This window comes from Octopus sinensis, linkage group LG4 (genome assembly GCF_006345805.1).
Source record: "Octopus sinensis linkage group LG4, ASM634580v1, whole genome shotgun sequence".
In the NCBI taxonomy this organism is placed as follows: domain Eukaryota; kingdom Metazoa; phylum Mollusca; class Cephalopoda; order Octopoda; family Octopodidae; genus Octopus; species Octopus sinensis.
Window position 1 is genome coordinate 5,974,558 of NC_043000.1, and position 20,412 is coordinate 5,994,969.

Sequence of the window (20,412 nt, forward strand, 5' to 3'; positions counted from 1 at the left end):
ACGGAAGCTGAAAGAAGCCCGTCATATATATGTATATATATATGTGTATGTTTGTTTGTGTGTCTGTGTTTGTCCCCCCAACATCGCTTGACAACTGATGCTGGTGTGTATACATCCCCGTAACTTAGCGGTTCGGCAAAAGAGACCGATAGAATAAGTCCTGGGGTCAATTTGCTCGAATAAAGGTAGTGCTCCAGCATGGCTACAGTCAAATGACTGAAACAAGTAAAGAGTTACCTTTCATCCTTTTGGGGTTGATAAAGTAAGTAGCAGTTACACACTGGGGTTGATGTAATCAACTATCCCCCTCCCCGAAATTTCAGGCCTTGTGCCTATAGTAGAAAGGACTATTTGGAGACTGCAAGCTGGCGGAACCGTTAGCATGGTGGGTACAATGCTTAGCAGCATTTTGTCTGTTCTTAGGTTCTGAGTTCAAATTCTGCTGAGGTTGACTTCACCTTTCATCTTTTTGGGGTTGATGAAACAAGTGCCAGTAAAGTACTGGGGTTGATGTAATCGACAAACCCCTTCCCCACAAAAATTTCAGGCCTTGTGCCTTTAGTAAAATGAATTATTATTATTATTATTATTATTATTATTATTAAGGTGGCAAGCTGGCAGAATCGTTAGCATACTGGGCAAAATGCTTAGCAGCATTTCATCCATCTTTATGTTTTGAGTTCAAATTCTGCTGAAGTCAGTTTTGCCTTTCATCTCTTCAGGGTCGATAAATTAAGCACCAGTGGAACACTGGGATCAATGTAGTTAACTTGTCCCTTTCCTCAAATTTCAGGCCTTGTGGCTATAGTAGAAAGGATTATTATTATTATTATTATTATTATTAAGGTGGTGTGCTGGCAGTCATTAGCTCATTTGGGTGAAAAGCTTAGTGGTATTTCACCTGTCACTACATTCTGAGCTTAAGTTCCTCTGAGGTCAACTTTGTCTTTCATCCTTTCAGGGTCGATAAATTAAGTACCAGTCAAGTACTGGGGGTTGATGTGATTGTTTGTCTTCCTTCCCACAGAAATCCAGGCCTTGTGCCCATAGTAGAAAGGATTATCATTATTATTTTACACCTATCAGGAAAAACTGTGGTCATGGTGATAAGAGAGAGAAAACAACACTAACATCAAGTTCGCCTATTTGATTATTAAACTTGTTTATTTAATATTGATTATTAATATTGTCAAGGTCCTTGTATCTGTTCAGACAAGTTTGGTTTTGTACGAGTGTGAAACAAAAGGGTGTATTAAACACACTGTTTGAATCAGAAACAAGCAAAGAAGAAGAGAAAAAAAGAGAAAGGGAAAAATATTTTAATTTAAGCCTTGTAACTACTTTTGATTTTCATGTGAATTTCAAGGTAGATAGATAATAATGCTGTCTCGGTGAGCTAATTAATTAGGGGAAGCTCCTCCCTCCATTCATTCTCCTCGTTTCTGTAATATCGTTACTGGTGTCTTCTGATGATGAAATCAATAATTACCAAAGCTTTTAGTAGATATTTCAATATTAATTAGAAATATGGTAGGATTTCATACTCATTAAAGATATCATTTTACTCTTTCTAAATAGGATCTCCATGAATCTTTTTGTCCCCCAATCTATTCATCTACTTTCATTTGTTAACATGGCTGTATGGTTAAAATGCTTGCTTCACAACCCTGTGATTCTGGGTTCAATTCCATGACACCTTCACCAAATGTCTTCTACCATAGTCATCAGTTACCCAGTTTCTTGTGAATAGAACCTGTTGTGCAGACACCGTGCATACATGCATATCACATTTCTTGAATGCCCAGATCCTTAGAGGTAGTTGACGTTTTCTGTTACTTAGGTGACCTAATTAGAAGGGTGCTCTGAAAGTATAATTGCTAGAATATGAACTGGCTGAAGAAAGTTCAGAGAGCCATTTCTTCTGTTTGTAAGAAAAGGCCTCTCTCAGAGGGTGAATGGCAGATTGTATGATGCTTGTGTAGTAACAGCAATGTGCACTGTGAATACAGAGGACATACAAAGCCTAGAAAGAAACAAAGCTAGCATGCTTCACTGGATGTGCAATGTCAGTGTACATATACAGCAAGGTGCAAATTTGTTTTGAGAGAAAAATTGGGCATAAGAGGCAAAAGAGAAGACTGTGTTGGTATGGTCATGTGATGCAAATAGTTGACTCCAGCTGCATGAAGACATGCCAACTTCTAAATATAGATGGAACTCATGATGAAAGAAGGAGACCCAGGAAGACATGGGATGAAGTAGTGAAGTCTGACTTTGGTGTTGTTGAGCTTCATGGGGGGCATGACAAAGGACCAAGATGAATGATGATTCACTCTGCTGGAGAAGACCTGTCTATCTCCGACACATCGTTAATGTCTATACTTCCACATTAAGTATGTTCTTGTCAAGACTTTCAAAAGACACTCACCCTTCCGCCACCCTTCTAACTATGGCACTATTTCTCAGCTGCTGTAACTATACAAGAACATAATTGCACATACTCCTCCCTTTTTTTTTTTTTTTTGAGCTACCAGTAATCCTGCTTCTTGGAATCACTTCCTCTGCCATTCATCCTGTGTTCCCAACAACATCCCTTGCCACTGTATATCCTCTGAAAGTTCCCTTTTCCATGAACATCCTCTCAGATCTTCCACCAATGCTCCATTTGGGATTTCTGTCTGTTCTCTGTCACTGCATCTCTCTCTCTCTCTCTCTCTCTCTCTCTCTCTCCCACATGTCATTTTATTTCACTATTTCTTATCTATCTACAGTTTTATTGTATTGTTCTCCAACCTCACCTTTTATATATATATATATATATATATATATCACACATTGTCCTTACATTCCCCCTATGTGTCTCTCTCCTTCACCTCCTTGATTCTCTGCTCCTATTCTCTCTCTCTCTCTCTCTCTTCACTTTCTTGTACCTTGAGAGTATAATCCTTTCACCTGATTTCCACCATCCTTTCTCTTGTTCCTGCTGGGATAGCCATCTATCTCATCTGAAAGTATCATCTTTATATACATAACTGGGCTTCTTGCCCAATTTGTTCATCAAACCTTCCTCACCATCCATCCCTTGTCTTTCTATCATAGATCTGTCCATCACTTGCCAAACTGCAGCATTTTACTGCTGTAATTAAATGAATGCACAATATTTCCTTGTCTTTTTATCATAACCTCTTCACTTGGCATTCATCCTTCATTCTTAACATTGTCACTCTCCTCTTACATTTTACACTGATCGCCTTTTTGAGCTACTAAATTATCACTTCCTCTCTCCTGAGCAACATCCTGTTGACTTGCTCCTATCACTTTACATCTCTCTCCCCACACACTATGTCATCTTTTCTCACACATTCTTAACAATCTACACACCTGCACATCATTTCCCTTTCTTTCCTACTCCTTCTGTCTGCTTTAAATTTTAAAGGGTTAAAACAAGAAATTTGTATCAAAGAATCAGGGTGACTTGGTGTCAGAAGGGTTTAGAAAATCTTCCTAAAACTTTCTTTCATAAAGAGTTGGTACTCAGTCTTTTCAAAATAAATATTTTTATATTTATATATACAGGGTGTCCCAAAAGTCACTGATGGGTTTCAATTTTTAATAACTTCCTTAACCTTACAAATAAATGCATGAAATTTTAATAGAATATAAAGGATATAATGTGGAGGCATGTGGCTTAATGGTTAGGGTGTCAGCATCATGATCGTAAGGTTGTGGTTTCAATTCCTGGACCGGGCGACGTGTTGTGTTCTTGAGCAAAACACTTCATTTCACATTGCTCCAGTCCACCCAGCTGGCAAAAATGAGTAACACTGTGATGGACTGGCGTCCCATCCAGCTGGGGAACACATACACCACTGAAACCGGGAAACCAGGCCCATGAGCCTGGCTAGGCTTTAAAAGGGCACATTTTTTTTATTATTAAAGGATATAATGGAAATTAAAATGCACAAGTCAAATTTTGCAACACCACTACATCACATGAAAAATGACATTGTTTAAATGGCAGCCATTTTCAGCTTTGCAAAACCTACACCATGACACCCTCAAGAGTTTCAGACCCTACTTCTCTGATTTCTCTATTGATGTTCTCCTTCAGTTGAACCGTCTGTTTCAGGTATCCCTTAAGAAAAAATCCAGGCTAGTCAAGTCTGGGGAATATGAAAGCCAGTTGACATGGCTATAGCAGGAAATTATTCTCTCAACAAAGCATGACCATAGCAACTGCATTGTTTCTCTTGTAGTATGAGCAGTTGTCCCATCTTGTTAGAAGCATGTGGGAAGTCTACTTTGAATGGCCTTCACGTTCCCCAGATTTGACTATTCTGGATTTTTTCTTGTGGGGATACCAGAAAGAGAAGGTTTACATCAACAAATTAGAGACCCTGGTGCAACTGAAGGAGAACATCAATAGAGAAATCAGAGAAGTGGGATCTGAAACTCTTGAGGTCATTATGGTGCAAGTTTTGGGAAGAGCATAGGTGTGCAAAACTGAAAAGGGCTGCCATTTAAGAGATGTCATTTTTCATATGTGATGTAGTGGCGTTGCAACATTTGACTTGTGCCTATTAATTTCCATTATGTCCTTTATATTGCATTAAAATTTCATGCATTTATTTGTAAAGTTAAAGAAGTGATTAGAAATTGAAACCCATCAGTGACTTTTGGGACACCATGTAGATGCAATTTTTATCTTTTAAAACAGTTTATTTTTTATTAATGTCTTATTAAAATTAAGGTGTGTACTGTCCATGTAATATGATTTCTGTGATGCTGGGAATACCAGGATTCCACAATGATATAAGTTTAGGAACTTTTAGATAAAAAAAACTGACAGTTCTAAATTAATTCAGAAAGTCCTTCTGCTGCTATGTATGATGTTCTTCTTAATGCCCAGGGTCAGGAATGTTTTTTTCTGTGATGAGTTAAATAAAACTTTCAAATCTGCTTTGCTTTTAATCTCTCTCTTTGATCATTTACTTTCCACCATCCTAGTCAGTTCTAAATGTCATCTTGTATCTTCTTTGTCCTGTTCACATTTAGCTTATCTACTTCCATATACTTCACCACCAATTCTTATTTCTAATATAAAAGTGATAATGATTCAGGTCAAGCAGATTAGCAAATTTCTCTATTTTGTAGATATTAAAATGTCCTCCTGCATAATATTGTCTACAAATGAGACATTTATGTGTTTGATATTTCTTTATCGTGTTCACATTTAGTTGTATCTGCATCAGTATGCTTTGCCATTGTATTTTAATATCATATGAAAACAATGCTGATTTAGGTCAAGCATTCTTGTGTATTTCTCACATGAAAGTATTAGTATGTACTCAAGACTTTTTTTGTTCAAATATTTATTTACATTTCTACTATTTCAATTATTAATAAAGTTATTCTGCAAAATTGTTGAAGTGACTTGTCATTTGTTAATGATTCACATTTATATCTTTCATCATTCTATGCAATTCCAATTGAATTAGATAAACTGTGTTAAATTTAGCTTGCTTAGATACTTGTCTCCTTGTTAATTTATAAATTTCATTTATAATTTTTAATTTCATTTATAATTTTTAATTTCGTTTTGAAATTATACTCCCAAGCTTTAAACAAGAATAGAATACTCAAATGTTAATTACATTGACATTACAACAACTATTCATATTATATCGGTATGATTCCAAGTTGTTTTTACTTTTGTGTTTTTAGACTTTGGTTTCAGCTCACAGAGACTCTTCAATGACATCAGAGATGTTTGATGAGAAAGCTGATTTGTAAATCATTCATATTAACTGACAGTAGAGTCTTGTATCAAATAAACTTTCATGTGCACACCTTAATTATATAAGAATTAAATTACAGTTTTTTTTTTTCATTTACTTTGGTATTTGATCAAAATAATTTCCATACTTCATATAGAACATGTTAAGCAGTAAGACAGGCTGGTAATTTTTGTGATAAATGGCGTAGTTAGTAATTTAAGGTGCAAATTACACATTTTATCTACATCCTGCTAAGTTTACTTCATCATCGTCGTCGCCATTTAATGTTGATGTTCCATACTGGTATGGGTTGGACAGTTTGAGAGGATCTGGTGGGGCCAAGGATTGCATCATGTACCAGTGTCTGTTTTGACTTGGATTCTATGGTGGATGGACACCCTTCCTGACACCAACCACTTACTTCACAGTGTGTATTGGATGTTGTTGTTTTTTTCTTGCCACCAGCACTAGTGAGGATATCATGCAGTTTGTAAGACTACAAACCCCAGTGGTTGGGGGGGGGGAGCATTATTCTAGGAAATGAGGAGTTACAGCATGAGAGGAGGGAGAAGAGCAGGTGTCTTGCTGTAGTTGAGCTCCATAACTACTCATGTTTTGATGAGAGGCTGAGAATAAAAATCTGAAGCTGTTGATTCATCTGGTTTACTCTTTAGGTTACAGCGAAAGCAATTATGAATCTTGAAGAATTTTAGTCTAATGAATCCAGCCTAGTATTCATTCTTTTTCAAAGCTTGGTACTTATTCTCTTAATTTCTCTGGTTGAACTGCTAAGTTACTGGGACATGAACACACCAACACTAGTTGTCATACAGTGGTGGGGAACACATACATACACAGACACACATACACGTACACAATGAGCTTCTTTCAGTTTCCATCTACCTAATCCACTCACTAAGCTTTGGTTGGCCCCAGGCTTTAGTAGAAGACACCCAAGGTGACACACAGTGGAACTGAACACAGAATCATGTGGTTGGGAAGCAAACTTCTTACCACACAGCTACACCCGCATCTATATATGTCTGTGTGAGTGAATGTGTTTTTTATTCCCTCCCTCTTTCTTTAAGTCTGTTTGTTGGTTGTAAATAACAGCTCATGCAAACCATGTTGTTTGTTTCTACTTCTCTTAGTAACCATGTTTGGGTTGTTTGTAATTCAATAATCATTACTTTGCTTGGAGGTGCAATGGCCCAGTGGTTAGGGCAGCGGACTTGCAGTCGTAGGATCGCGGTTTCGATTCCCAGACCGGGCGTTGTGAGTGTTTATTGAGCGAAAACACCTAAAGCTCCACGAGGCTCCGGCAGGGGATGGTGGTGATCCCTGCTGTACTCTTTCACCACAACTTTCTCTCACTCTTACTTCCTGTTTCTGTTGTACCTGTATTTCAAAGGGCCGGCCTTGTCACTCTCTGTGTCACGCTGAATATCCCTGAGAACTACGTTAAGGGTGCATGTGTCTGTGGAGTGCTCAGCCACTTACACGTTAATTTCACGAGCAGGCTGTTCCGTTGATCGGATCAACCGGAACCCTCGTCGTCGTAACCAACGGAGTGCTTCCACTTTACTTGGTATTAGGTGAGGGTTGGCATCAGGAAAGGCATCTGCTCCAATGTGGTGGTAGTCTCTTTCTTTTGACCCATGCAAACATGGAAAAGAGATTTTAAAATGTTTCGTTTTTGGATTTGGTTTGCATGAATATACAGGATACATACATACAGATGCACACACATGCATATATACATACATACACACATACGTACATGCATGCATGCATAGGTACACACACACACTGACCCACACACATGCGCACAAACAAACAAAAAGTATGCAGTGTAAATAATGGACAGAGTCAAGACTATTGAAAAGGTTGCAAGGTGCAACGAAAATTTTAGGAAGATAAAAATAAGAAATAAGTGGAAATTTTACCAGTGAGTGTGTTACGTTATAAGGCACAAAAAGAAAATGACTCTCCCCAGACACAACAGAATAATTCTAAAATGATCATAGTAATACTTATGATACAGCTGTTACTAAGTTTTTAATGAAAATAGTTGCAGCTTTTAATATTTTTTTCACTATAACTTGATTATTTATATTTTATATTACAGAGGCATTGCCACATCATTTGAAGGTAAACATGGCAGCATCCGATATTGGCTAAAAGCAGAAATGGACAAACCTTGGGCTTTCAATCATAAAACCAAAAAAGCCTTTACTGTAATATCCCCAATTGATATAAACAAACCTGAATATCAGGTAGATATATTTAACTTTAGAAATATTTATAACTTCTCCTCAAATTATATATTTAAAAAATGTTTTTGAAGGTTATATGTAGATTAGTTTCTTGCTAGAAACTAAAGAATATAATGCAGTGTTTATTTCATGATCCAATGAGTTTCATTTTTTTGTTATTTTTAAATGAATATATTTCAGTGTTTATATTAAATTCTAAAATTGCTGATAAGTGAGTTAGAAAAAAATGTTGGGAAATATATTTTATTGCAAAAATATGTTATGTCTGTCATCTGCTATTTTCTCTTTCTTTTTTCTTTGTTTTCATTTTTAGAGAGTTAATATTGTAATACCTTTTCCTCCATTAAATCTAGTTATGAAACAGAAGAATCAGTTACCTGATATTTTATGTTAAGAAACAACAAAAAAAAAACATAAAATATTTCTGTTGAAAATAAAATAAAGAGAAAAAAATTATGGTTTATGTAACTTTTGTAGAGCTTTATAGAAATTAGTCTTGCAAACATTCAGATAATTGAAGTGCTGCTACTCAAGCAGTGAAATAAAGTTTACCACCTAAGGATGATCTATTCTTGGTGTGTTTTTCACAGAAAAAAAGCCAAACAGCTGCAACTTCAAAACATGGATGTAAGAGCTTCCAGAATTACTGAAGGTACCTGTTTCAAATCCATCAAAATTTTCAATAGAATTATTTCATTCTCAAAGTTTTCCAGTTAAAACAGTCTGCCTCTTCCATTTTTTTTGTGTCATATAATTTCTTTGATGCACAAATATATGAAGAAATATTTTCAACCTTAGCATTTAAAAACTCTATAATTGTAATTTAAAAAAAATTGTTTAGTAATCATCTTACAGTTGACTGTGTGGAATAAATATTTCAATAAATTTGATAGGATTTAGAGATACTATTTAATGCTCCATTGTCTTTTTCAACATAACTTTTATGAAAGGCTTTTTTTTCTTAATACTTATTAATTTATAAATTGGGATCTACAATTTAAATTTCATTCTTTTAGATTCGGTTTCATAAAGAATCTGAAAGCTTTAAATTTCTTCAATAAGTTTTCTTTGTGAGGAACATCAGTATGTTTACTGCTATAAAATTGCCCTTGTGTATATCCTTCAAAATTATATACATGTATACATACACATGCTTATACACACATACTTGCATGCCTATATACACCTTAGAGTACATTTTGAAATTGCCAACATCTATTACAAGCTAATTGTAATTTTTTTTCTTTTTTAAATATCTTCAATAATTGACAATAATTTTAAATTAAAACTATAAATTAAATCGTAAAAGTTCTGTATAATTAAGCTATTTAGCATAATTATACTCCAGTCTCTACAGGAATTGGTCCAATCTCCAATCAACGTGTCTTGTTCTCAAGAAAGGCAAATCTTCTGATCTTACCAACTCAACACATCACTCCCACCACTGCCAACATTTCAAAAGTACTGGGGTCAGTCATTAACAGCCACATTCTTTGGCACCTTGTATCCTTTCCCCCCTTTAATAACTATCAATACAGCTTCTGTCAAGCCAGATCTACAAGGGATCTGCTCTCCTATAGTCGGCTCATAACCCTCACGAAATTCCGTAAAATTAATGTTGCATTTGATTGCATCTGATGTTCAAAACACAGCTAAATTGTCTCTCTATAAGTTCCAGTCGTTTCTTGTTTCTTGAGTTGGAGGCTTTCAATTACCATCTGTGCTGATAGAACACTCTCTCTTAACAGTGCAGCATGCACTGACAAAGCTCTCTCTTCCTCTCTCTACCACATTATTGACCTGACCTTGGTGTACCCCAATGCTGGGGCATTGTCTCTCATGCTATTTCTCTTATACACTGTCAACAACACCCACTTCTTATGTCGATGATACCACCCTTCACTCCTTAACTTTCCACACCTAAATGTCTTCCCTATGAATCCTAATCACTTCATGCCAAACTTGCACTTCTATGAGAAGAGACTTCAGAAACATGCTTTGATGGAAACCATGTCAGTTTTTGTCTCTTTCAACTGTACAAAGTTACAGTCACTACACATATCAAGAAAGCAACCTAGTATCCCACCCTCCCCTAAACATGAACAATATGCAACAGAATTTGCTTCAAATGCTTGGCCTCACCATCTCTTATGATCTCTCTTGGTAATCTCACATCTTCAACATTACGAAGACTGAGCTTCTCCTCACAGTCAGAAAATGCTTCAAAACTTCCAGTAACTTAATAATTCTGTACAAAGATCAAGTAATTCTTTATATGTAATTTTATTATACATGCAAGGCATATTTCCTGAAGTAGGGAAATTCTGGTACATATAGGTAGTAAGAAACACCCCACTGGAAAAATAAAATAACCTTCTTATTGGGATTGTAGGAAAATTTGGTCTAAACAAGATCTTGATTAAGACTAAATTTCTTGAGCCTTCTTTGTAGCATTTGACAAATTTAACACTACCAAACCATTCAAAGACATTTTTATGATCCATTTAATCTCTTATGGAATTTAACTTTATGAAAGAGAAACAAAAGGATTAATAAAGAAACATAATTATTTTTATGTAGTGCTTCCCTGAGATATGTAATATATTTCAAGAGTTCTGCAAGAATAAAAATGTTGGGAAACACTGCTGTATGCGATAACTGAACATTGTTTTAAATGATGGTAAGATGGTAAAAATGATTCAACTGCTGAAATTCCATATTGTTGTTGATATTATAAGCTTATTTTTGTTGATAAGGAAACGGTTTCAAGTTCTCTGATATTATTGGGTCTTCTTTCTTTATTTTTTTTAAATTGTAAATTTATATAATTAATATAATGATTTAATAAAAATATTTTTTTATTTGTGTATTATCTCTAAGAAACTAATTTAAACCATATATTTAAATCTTACACACACACACACACACACACACACACACATGTAAATACTTTGCTGAAAAATTTATATAGGCACAGGCGTGGCTGTGTGGTAAGAAGCTTACTTCCCAACCACATGGTTCTGGATTCAGTCCCACTGTGTGGCACTTTCGGCAAGTGTCTTCTACTGTAGCCTTGAGTCGACCAAAGCCTTGTGAGTGGGTTTGGTAGACAGAACTGAGAGAAGGCCATTGTATGTATATATATATATATATATATATATACATATATATATATATATATATATTTATGTGTGTGTATGTGCTTGTCCCCCAACCCTTGCTTGACAACCAACGCTGGTATGTTACATCCCCATAACTTAGCAGTTCAGCAAAAGAGACTGATAGAATAAGTACCAGGCTTACAAAGAATAAGTCCTGAGGTTGATTTCTTCAGCTAAAAGGCAGTGCTCCATCATGGCCACATTCAAATGACAGAAACAAATAAAGGAATAAAAGAATATATATGTATATATACCCTTTTACACGTTTCGGTCATTTGACTGCGGCCATGCTGGAGCACCGCCTTTAGTCGAGCAAATCGACCCCGGGACTTATTCTTTGTAAGCCCAGTACTTGTTCTATCAGTCTCTTTTACCGAACCGCTAAGTGACGGGGACGTAAACACACCAGCATCGGTTGTCAAGCAATGCTAGGGAAACAAACACAGACACACAAATACACACACATATATATACATACATATATACGACAGGCTTCTTTCAGTTTCCGTCTACCAAATCCACTCACAAGGCATTGGTCGGCCCGGGGCTATAGCAGAAGACACTTGCCCAAGATGCCATGCAGTGGGACTGAACCCGGAACCATATGGTTGGTTAGCAAGCTACTTACCACACAGCCAATCCTGCGCCTATATATATATAATGTATATATTTATTAATGTTTAGCAGAAGTAACAGAGTGACTCAAGGTCCAAGAGTTTCATGCATTGGCACTTAACAAACTTATATATATATATATATATAATTACAGGAGTACCTTTTTGATATGTAAACCCTGTTTCCACATGCTGATTTATTTTGAAGTAGTGCCAAATGATATGCACACTATTTAGTATGCAACTTCCTGAGAGATTTCATTATCACGGTTGTAATAGTTTAATTATTAGTAATTTTATATATCTGGTATGGCAGATGAAAAGCTTGCAAGTCCCAGATTGAAACTAGTAGCTTTGTTGTCAGTCACGTAACTTATTTAAAAAAAAAAGTCAAGTTTATAATTGCAGTATTATTATTCTTAGTGTGTTGTAACTCTTTTGAGATCAACTTGCTCAGCAACCCCGTCTCTGGTTCTCTGACATAAACTCCCCATTTTCAAGTGACCTCGATTAAAATCTTCCGTCAAAATTTCATGTTCATCTATGTCCCAAATGCCAGATTTAATAATGGTAAACTCTCTTTTACTCTCTTTTACTTGTTTCAGTCATTTGACTGCGACCATGCTGGAGCACCGCCTTTTAGTCGAGCAAATCAACCCCAGGACTTATTCTTTGTAAGCCCAGTACTTATTCTATCGGTCTGTTTTGCCGAACCGCTAAGTGACGGGGACGTAAACATACCAGCATCAGTTATCAAGCGATGTTGGGGGGACAAACACAGACACACAAACACATACACACACACACATATATATATATATATATATATATATATATATACATATATACGACAGGCTTCTTTCAGTTTCCGTCTACCAAATCCACTCACAAGGCATTGGTCGGCCCAGGGCTATAGCAGAAGACACTTGCCCAAGATGCCACGCAGTGGGACTGAACCCGGAACCACGTGGTTGGTAAACAAGCTACTTACCACACAGCCACTCCTGCGTCTAAAGTGACTTTTTAAAATAATTTTTTCAAATTAATAAAAACCAAGTCAGTGTGTTTGAACAGAAATACGGTAACAAAAGAGTTAAGCATGGAAATCTATTCTAAACACTTAAACTGTCATATACTATTTTATTAGATTACCAAGTCGTAGAATGTGTAAACCATTTTGTTTCTAAATAGAAATCTGTAATAAACCATTTTATTTTTATTTCTTAAAATGCAGTTTTTTTTACACTTTATTTATTTTGTGCTCTTAGAAAATATTCATTGCAAAACCTGAGTGTTGAACATTTGAAATATTTCATTTGCTATTTATATCCTTACTTGTCCTTCAGTTTTCTGAATATTATTTTCTATAGTTATTTGAAATAAATTGAAATAAATTATATCAAAAATATAATTCTTCTATTGTTTAGAATACTGAATTTCTGAACTGAAATAACTGCTCACCACTCTATTTGTCCAGTGAATGCATAATTATTCTTTTATTCTTTTATGCATTTCAGCCCAAAGGCTGTGGCCATGCTGGGGTCATCACATGCAACTACAATACTTTTGGCTTTCATTTTTTTAGTGAGAAGAATAGTGAAGGCACATGGCCTTGTGGTTAGGATGTTGCACTCACAGTCTTGTGTTTGTGGTTTCAGTTCCTGGACCAGGCGGTGTGTTATGTTCTTGAGCAAAATACTTTATTTTCTGTTGCTCCATTGAGTCTACTCAGATGAAAATGAGTTCCAGAAATGGCTGGGAAGTTAACCCTGCAACAGATTGGCATCCCATTCTGTCAGGAGTGATGTAATAACCATCACTTATATGCCATGGAAACCAGGTAACCAGCTTTATGAGCCCTAAGTCTAAGAAACAGAGTGCTCATGACCTTTGACATGGCCTCCGAGTCTAATGAGGAAGAAAGGGAAGAAGAGGCCATGGCTTATGGGTTATGCTCAGATCAGAGACCTAGTTTGAATACATTAACCCTTTTGATCCCAACCAACACCAGGCTGTCCTGGACCTGTGAAAATATTTTTTCATCTTTTAAATTGATCTAAATTTAAACCTTCCATCAAAATTTGAAATGAATTTATTGGCACAGATGTAACTGTTGAGAAATTTTGCTTTGCAACCATCTGGTCTCAGGTTCAGTCCTACTGCGTGGCATCTTGGAAAACATCCTGCTCTAGAATATCTGCCTCAGTAAATTTATTTGGACTAGACAAGCATGGAAAAGTAGATATCAAAATGATGGTGATTATGATGATAATGTTCTAAACACCAGCTTAACAACGACAAAAGTAATTTTACAAAACTTCTTCAGCCTATTCAAAATTAATTGAAATAAAGGCAGTGTATTTCAGCAGAAATATGGTAACAAAAGATTTAAAAGGTAACCAAGAACTAGGGGATAGTGTTAAAGTAGGCAACAGATTTAGTCTGTTAGGTACCTTACATAAAGTGGAACTATTGTAATGACATACAAGTTTTAAGAAAGAAGCATAGATATCAGAAATGATGAAGGAATAAGTAAACAGAGCGAACAAGAAAACCATCTACAACTGCCTTAGGTTAAGAGAAAACTAAACTATCTCAAATTTATATGACACTTGTGCTATGAAATGCAATTCTACTGATAACACAGAAAATCTTTAATAACCTTGATCAGTTTTCTGATTTAGCTTTTCTTTCTATTCCTTCAGACTTTCCATATTAAGTATGGATGGTTGTTGTTTTGTTGGAATCATTGATTTAATTTTTAGGGTGACTGTTGCTTTCTCTGCTTCTAGTAATTCAACTCTGATGTAGGAGTAGCATTTAAGGCAATCATAGGCAACCTGTGGCTCTTCGTGAGGCTTTGAATGACATATCTAAATGAAAAATTACTTTAAATTTTTTAGTAGTGCAACCTGCCTGATGATGAGCCATGTCTCATGTGGCCCACCTCTTGAAAAAGATTGCTTTACCTGGTTTAACCCATTTGTTACTGTATTTCTGTTGAGATGCTCTGTGTTTCTTTCAATTACTTTAAATATAACAAAGAATTTAGTAAAATAACTTAGTTATCATTAAGCTAGTGTTAGGAACATAAATTTTGACTCAGGTTTGGTGGAAGATTTTAATTCAAAACTTATGAAAACAAGACGTTTGTACTCAGAATCAGGGTTGGTTTCAGCCGGGTTGGTCACGAAAGGGTTAAGGTAAACCTAAAGGAAGTAGTTACATTTTTTATCCTGAACAACAATACAGTGAGTGTAGTAGTAATAATGAAGATTTGCTATTTGACCATATAGCCTTTACATCAGTACGTTAGTCTCACAAGTATTGTACTGTGGTTGTAGTAGTAAAACTGAGGTCTTATCTTAATATATTAGTCTTACAGTAACAGTCTTTTAATAATGAAATTTTATTTAGAAAATTACAAAGGAGAAAAACTGTTGTATTTATGTTTATTTTTACACAGATTTAAGAGAAAACAACAGTGAATGTTTCAAGTTTCACCAAAGGATCTTAAAAACATGAAATAACTGTTTGATTAATATTCATGATATAAATGTATCATAATCTTTATCGTTCAGGTTTAACTTATATCAAAGAAATATACCTTGGAATTTTTATTTTATTTCATTTTAAATTTAATTACTTTCTTTCTCTGTTTAAAAATCTGTAAATCACTGACATCTCAATTTTTTTTTTCATTTAGATTCAGGTTGAAAATAACATTGAAAAAACTTTATGTTGCTGGTTATGTACATCAGGACCTATTTCTATTACTGCACGCACAGATCGAAAAGGCTATTGCCCAGGTCAGTTATTTTCTGTTTTGATGGGCATTTTCTAAAAAGTTTCTTTTTTTGCATGAAAGTAAACACATTCTAGATATTTGCTTCAACACCTACAGCTTCTGCAATTTTTTTATTTTTATGGCTTAGTCAGAGGCCATGACCTTTTCCATGGCTTTTGTGGCTAATGGAGTGGAAATGACGAAGAAAGCATTACTAATGGGCTGCTACTGAAGGAAGAAGTGCCTCAAGTTACTGAGTTATGCTAAGGTTGGAGACCTGATTTAAATATTTGCAACAAAGTGGACTTTACTAAAGTACCCCAAGGCCAGGTGGTGGTAGTCTCAAACTGGTCAGTAGATTAAACCTAGCTAAGAACAGTTACTATCCTACTGATAGAGATTTCCACTGTTTCAATCTGTGCAGTTTCATTTACAAAACTTTGATCATCTCAAAGTACCATCAAGTGAGAACAAACCTGCAACTGTTTGATTGCTAAAGTAAACTTCGTAACTAGCGAAATGATTTTTTAAAGATGTGTTTTAATTAAAAAATCAAAATCATTGTTTAAAATAAAGAAATTGTCATGTTGAAAGTGAATCTAGTTGGTAATTGAATAATATGTAGTAGATAATATTCAATCAAATTCATTATACAAATTAATTTGGTAATGAAAATTAAAATCTTGGATTAATATGAGATGTAAGTACTGGTGTATATTATTATGTTCCCATTTCCCACTACAATATAGCGATGTATGTTTAAACTCAAGTTAGCCTTCATATTTACACAAAACCATATGCTTTCATGTAGAAGCATGTAGCTGAGTGGGTAGGGTATCATGTAGAAGCATGTAGCTGAGTGGGTAGGGTATCATGTAGAAGCATGTAGCTGAGTGGGTAGGGTATCATGTAGAAGCATGTAGCTGAGTGGGTAGGGTATCATGTAGAAGCATGTAGCTGAGTGGGTAGGGTATCAAGTAGAAGCATGTAGCTGAGTGGGTAGGGTATCATGTAGAAGCATGTAGCTGAGTGGGTAGGGTATCATGTAGAAGCATGTAGCTGAGTGGGTAGGGTATCATGTAGAAGCATGTAGCTGAGTGGGTAGGGTATCATGTAGAAGCATGTAGCTGAGTGGGTAGGGTATCATGTAGAAGCATGTAGCTGAGTGGGTAGGGTATCATGTAGAAGCATGTAGCTGAGTGGGTAGGGTATCATGTAGAAGCATGTAGCTGAGTGGGTAGGGTATCATGTAGAAGCATGTAGCTGAGTGGGTAGGGTATCATGTAGAAGCATGTAGCTGAGTGGGTAGGGTATCATGTAGAAGCATGTAGCTGAGTGGGTAGGGTATCATGTAGAAGCATGTAGCTGAGTGGGTAGGGTATCATGTAGAAGCATGTAGCTGAGTGGGTAGGGTATCATGTAGAAGCATGTAGCTGAGTGGGTAGGGTATCATGTAGAAGCATGTAGCTGAGTGGGTAGGGTATCATGTAGAAGCATGTAGCTGAGTGGGTAGGGTATCATGTAGAAGCATGTAGCTGAGTGGGTAGGGTATCATGTAGAAGCATGTAGCTGATGGGTAGGGTATCATGTAGAAGCATGTAGCTGAGTGGGTAGGGTATCATGTAGAAGCATGTAGCTGAGTGGGTAGGGTATCATGTAGAAGCATGTAGCTGAGTGGGTAGGGTATCATGTAGAAGCATGTAGCTGAGTGGGTAGGGTATCAAGTAGAAGCATGTAGCTGAGTGGGTAGGGTATCATGTAGAAGCATGTAGCTGAGTGGGTAGGGTATCATGTAGAAGCATGTAGCTGAGTGGGTAGGGTATCAAGTTTAGGAAATGCAGACATTTCAAAGCACTTGAAGCAGTCTCTGGCAAGGTCCTTAATGGCCTCAGTTGTCTGCTTAAGTTTTTAGTTGTGATTGATTTATTTTGTATCCCGAAAATATTTATTCTTTCATTTGTTTAATGCAACAGAAATCTGAGATAAGCATCAGCCTTATGGACTCTTATTATCCATAAAAGGATAAACTTATTCTTTAATCTTTCAACATTGTTTGACATTTTATCATTTTAAACCAACAACTAAGTATTAAAAATGAGTGAATAATGTTGCTTTAAAAGCACAGTGTCTGAAATAATGATGATTATAAGATTGCTTGATCAAGGATGACTTGGACCTAAACAATAGCAATGACCTTGTTACCCAGTTCTCATCCACATCTTGAATATTTTCATTTTGTAAGTGAATGTTTCTTATAATTCTCTTCCTCTGTTTTGTAATTTATATTCTATGTTCAACAGATCATCCTTATGTCATTCTGTCTTCAAATTTCCTGTCTTTTTCACTCCTTGATCATATTTTATTGCCGTGTTCCATATATTTCTTTCATGTACATCATACAATTTAGCTTTCTTATGAGAGTCATCCTGACTTTAGACCTAAATTGTTTACCACTGCTGCAAAAATTGGATATACAGACATACAATTTCAAATAAATTGTTGCTTTTTGCACATGAAATTATCATTTGTTTTTTAAGAAAATGAAATCCCAACTTAGTATTACTTTATCTAGACACTTATTGAAGTTGATTTAGCAAAATTTTAATTATAAGAAGAATTTATAATTTTTAGCCATGTTTTTATCATTAATCTTTGTCACTAATTTCAATCATTTCCATAAAATTGCATTCTTCTATAGTTTTTTTTTCTTTTTGCAATTGATAGAGCAATGACAACAACGCCTCTGAGATTGTGTCCTTAGAATCCTGGATTACTGTATTAACTCTACAATAAGTAAGGTCAACTGATATGAGTCAAGAAATGTTATTAGGATTTAGAAAATTTTGCAATATGTATTACCAGTCCATATAAATATGCAACTATTAATGACTCTTAAAAGTTATTTATTTATATTTTGAGAAGCTCTTGTATGTTTAATGTATGTAAAGGCTGTGTGAAATTGTTCTGACAATAAAAATTTGAGGGGTTGGATACCCTTTCTTCATTTCTGGTTTAGAGAAATAATATTGATTGTCGTCATCATCATTTTAAGGTCTGCTTTCCTACGCTTACATGGGTCACACAGAGTTTATTGAGACAGATTTTCTGCTGCTGGATGCTCTTCTTGTTACCAACCCTCACCTGTTTCCCAGTAAATTGCTATTTCCTCATGACCAGTTATGTCTTGGAAGAGTGGAAATGAATCTGTCATAATGACACACTTCATTGTGTGATGGTGACACTCACTTGTAACCATAACAACTATAACATGATGTCAAGGCAAGGAGACAGTAACACACATATGTACACGCACAGGCATGCACATATCCATATTTGAAACACACATAAACATGCATGCATACATATATAAAACAAACACACACACTCACATCCATTAGGCTTCTTTCAGTTTCCATCTACCAAATCCACATACAAGGTTTCAAAGACACTTGTTCAAGGTACCATGCAGTGGGATTGAACCCAGTGCCATGTGGTTGGGAAGCAAACTTCTTACCCCATCATTGTGTCTGCACCTCCTGTATTGAAACCATTTCAGCTCCCTATCACAATAATTACCTTGTGCTTCTTTCTATCTTCATGTACTCTTTTTATCTGTTATATAGGACAGTGGTTTGACCCTCCCCCCATGGACTTCCTTCGTTGTAGTCAAGTTAAGTGAAATTCCCTAATTGTTTAGCAATTATCAGTCGACTGCATTAGAAAAGCTTGCATTGCGGCCAGCTGGCAGAGTGGTTAGCACGCTGGGCGAAATGCTTAGCCATATTTCGTCTGTCCTTAAGTTCTGAGTTCAAATTCCGGCAAGGTTGACTTTGCTTTTCATCCTTTCGGGGTTGATAAATTAAGTACCAGTTATGCACCGGGGTCGATGTAATCGACTTAATCCCTTTGTCTGCCCTTGTTTGTCCCCTCTATATTTAGCCCCTTATGGGTAATAAGGAAATAAGAAAAGATTGCATTGCAATTGTTTAGTCCCCTCCCTCCCCAATTCCCTTCACCTTCCCAATCTCTACCCCCCCCAATCCCTCGTGGGTGGGGGGATTTTCCTTTTTTTCTTTTTTGTTCTTATCCTGTCTTGCAATTTACTTGGAAACCTCACTAGTGTCGGTGGCACAAAAAAAAAAAAGAAATAACAACCCACTCTATGAACACTGTGAAGTAGTTGACATTAAGTAGGACATCAAGCTGTAGCAAACATGTCAAAGGTCAGACTGGAGCTTGGTACAGCCCTGCAGCATACCGAATCATCCAACCGATGCCAGCATGGAAGACAGGCGTTAAATGATTAGGAGGAGAATGATGATCAATTGTATAGATCCAATGTTTGAAAATAGTTAAGACTTCTGGTGGATGAAACCTGAAAAATAGTCAAGAATAGAGAGATGTCAGCAGCAAATGAGAATTAAGTTGACAGAAAGAAGGAAGAAAGTTACTAACAAGAGAAGATGAGTGCAAGGAGATACGATACTCTTGAGGAATGCTTGAAGAGATGTGAAGAGAAACTCATTGCTAGTGTGGCTTATAAAGAATCTGCCAAGGCAACTGATCAAATTTGTATGTAAGAGATTTGCAAACAGCTTGTCATACAAGTGCTGTCAATCAAAAGCTCTGCATACAGGATGCTAATAGATTTTAGGGTTAATCAGGAGAGCATGGACACCATTTCAGGGCCTCCCTCTTGATGGCTTTACAACACACTGGCCCTCCATCACTGATACGAGGTCCCACCGACTGGATTGATTGACTGGTATTCGATCTTAATTCCTTCAGCCCAGGATC

General features: G+C 36.1%; 1 protein-coding gene across 1 annotated transcript in view; it reads left to right on the forward strand.

The window, feature by feature from the left end:
• Positions 1-20,412, forward strand: part of LOC115210999 (arrestin domain-containing protein 3) — a 107,140-nt gene that overhangs the window by 55,608 nt on the left and 31,120 nt on the right. Inside the window, exons 3-4 of the mRNA XM_029779836.2 lie at positions 7,906-8,053; positions 15,535-15,637. Coding sequence (XP_029635696.1) covers positions 7,906-8,053; positions 15,535-15,637 — 251 coding nt within the window. The remainder of the gene's footprint in view (positions 1-7,905; positions 8,054-15,534; positions 15,638-20,412) is intronic.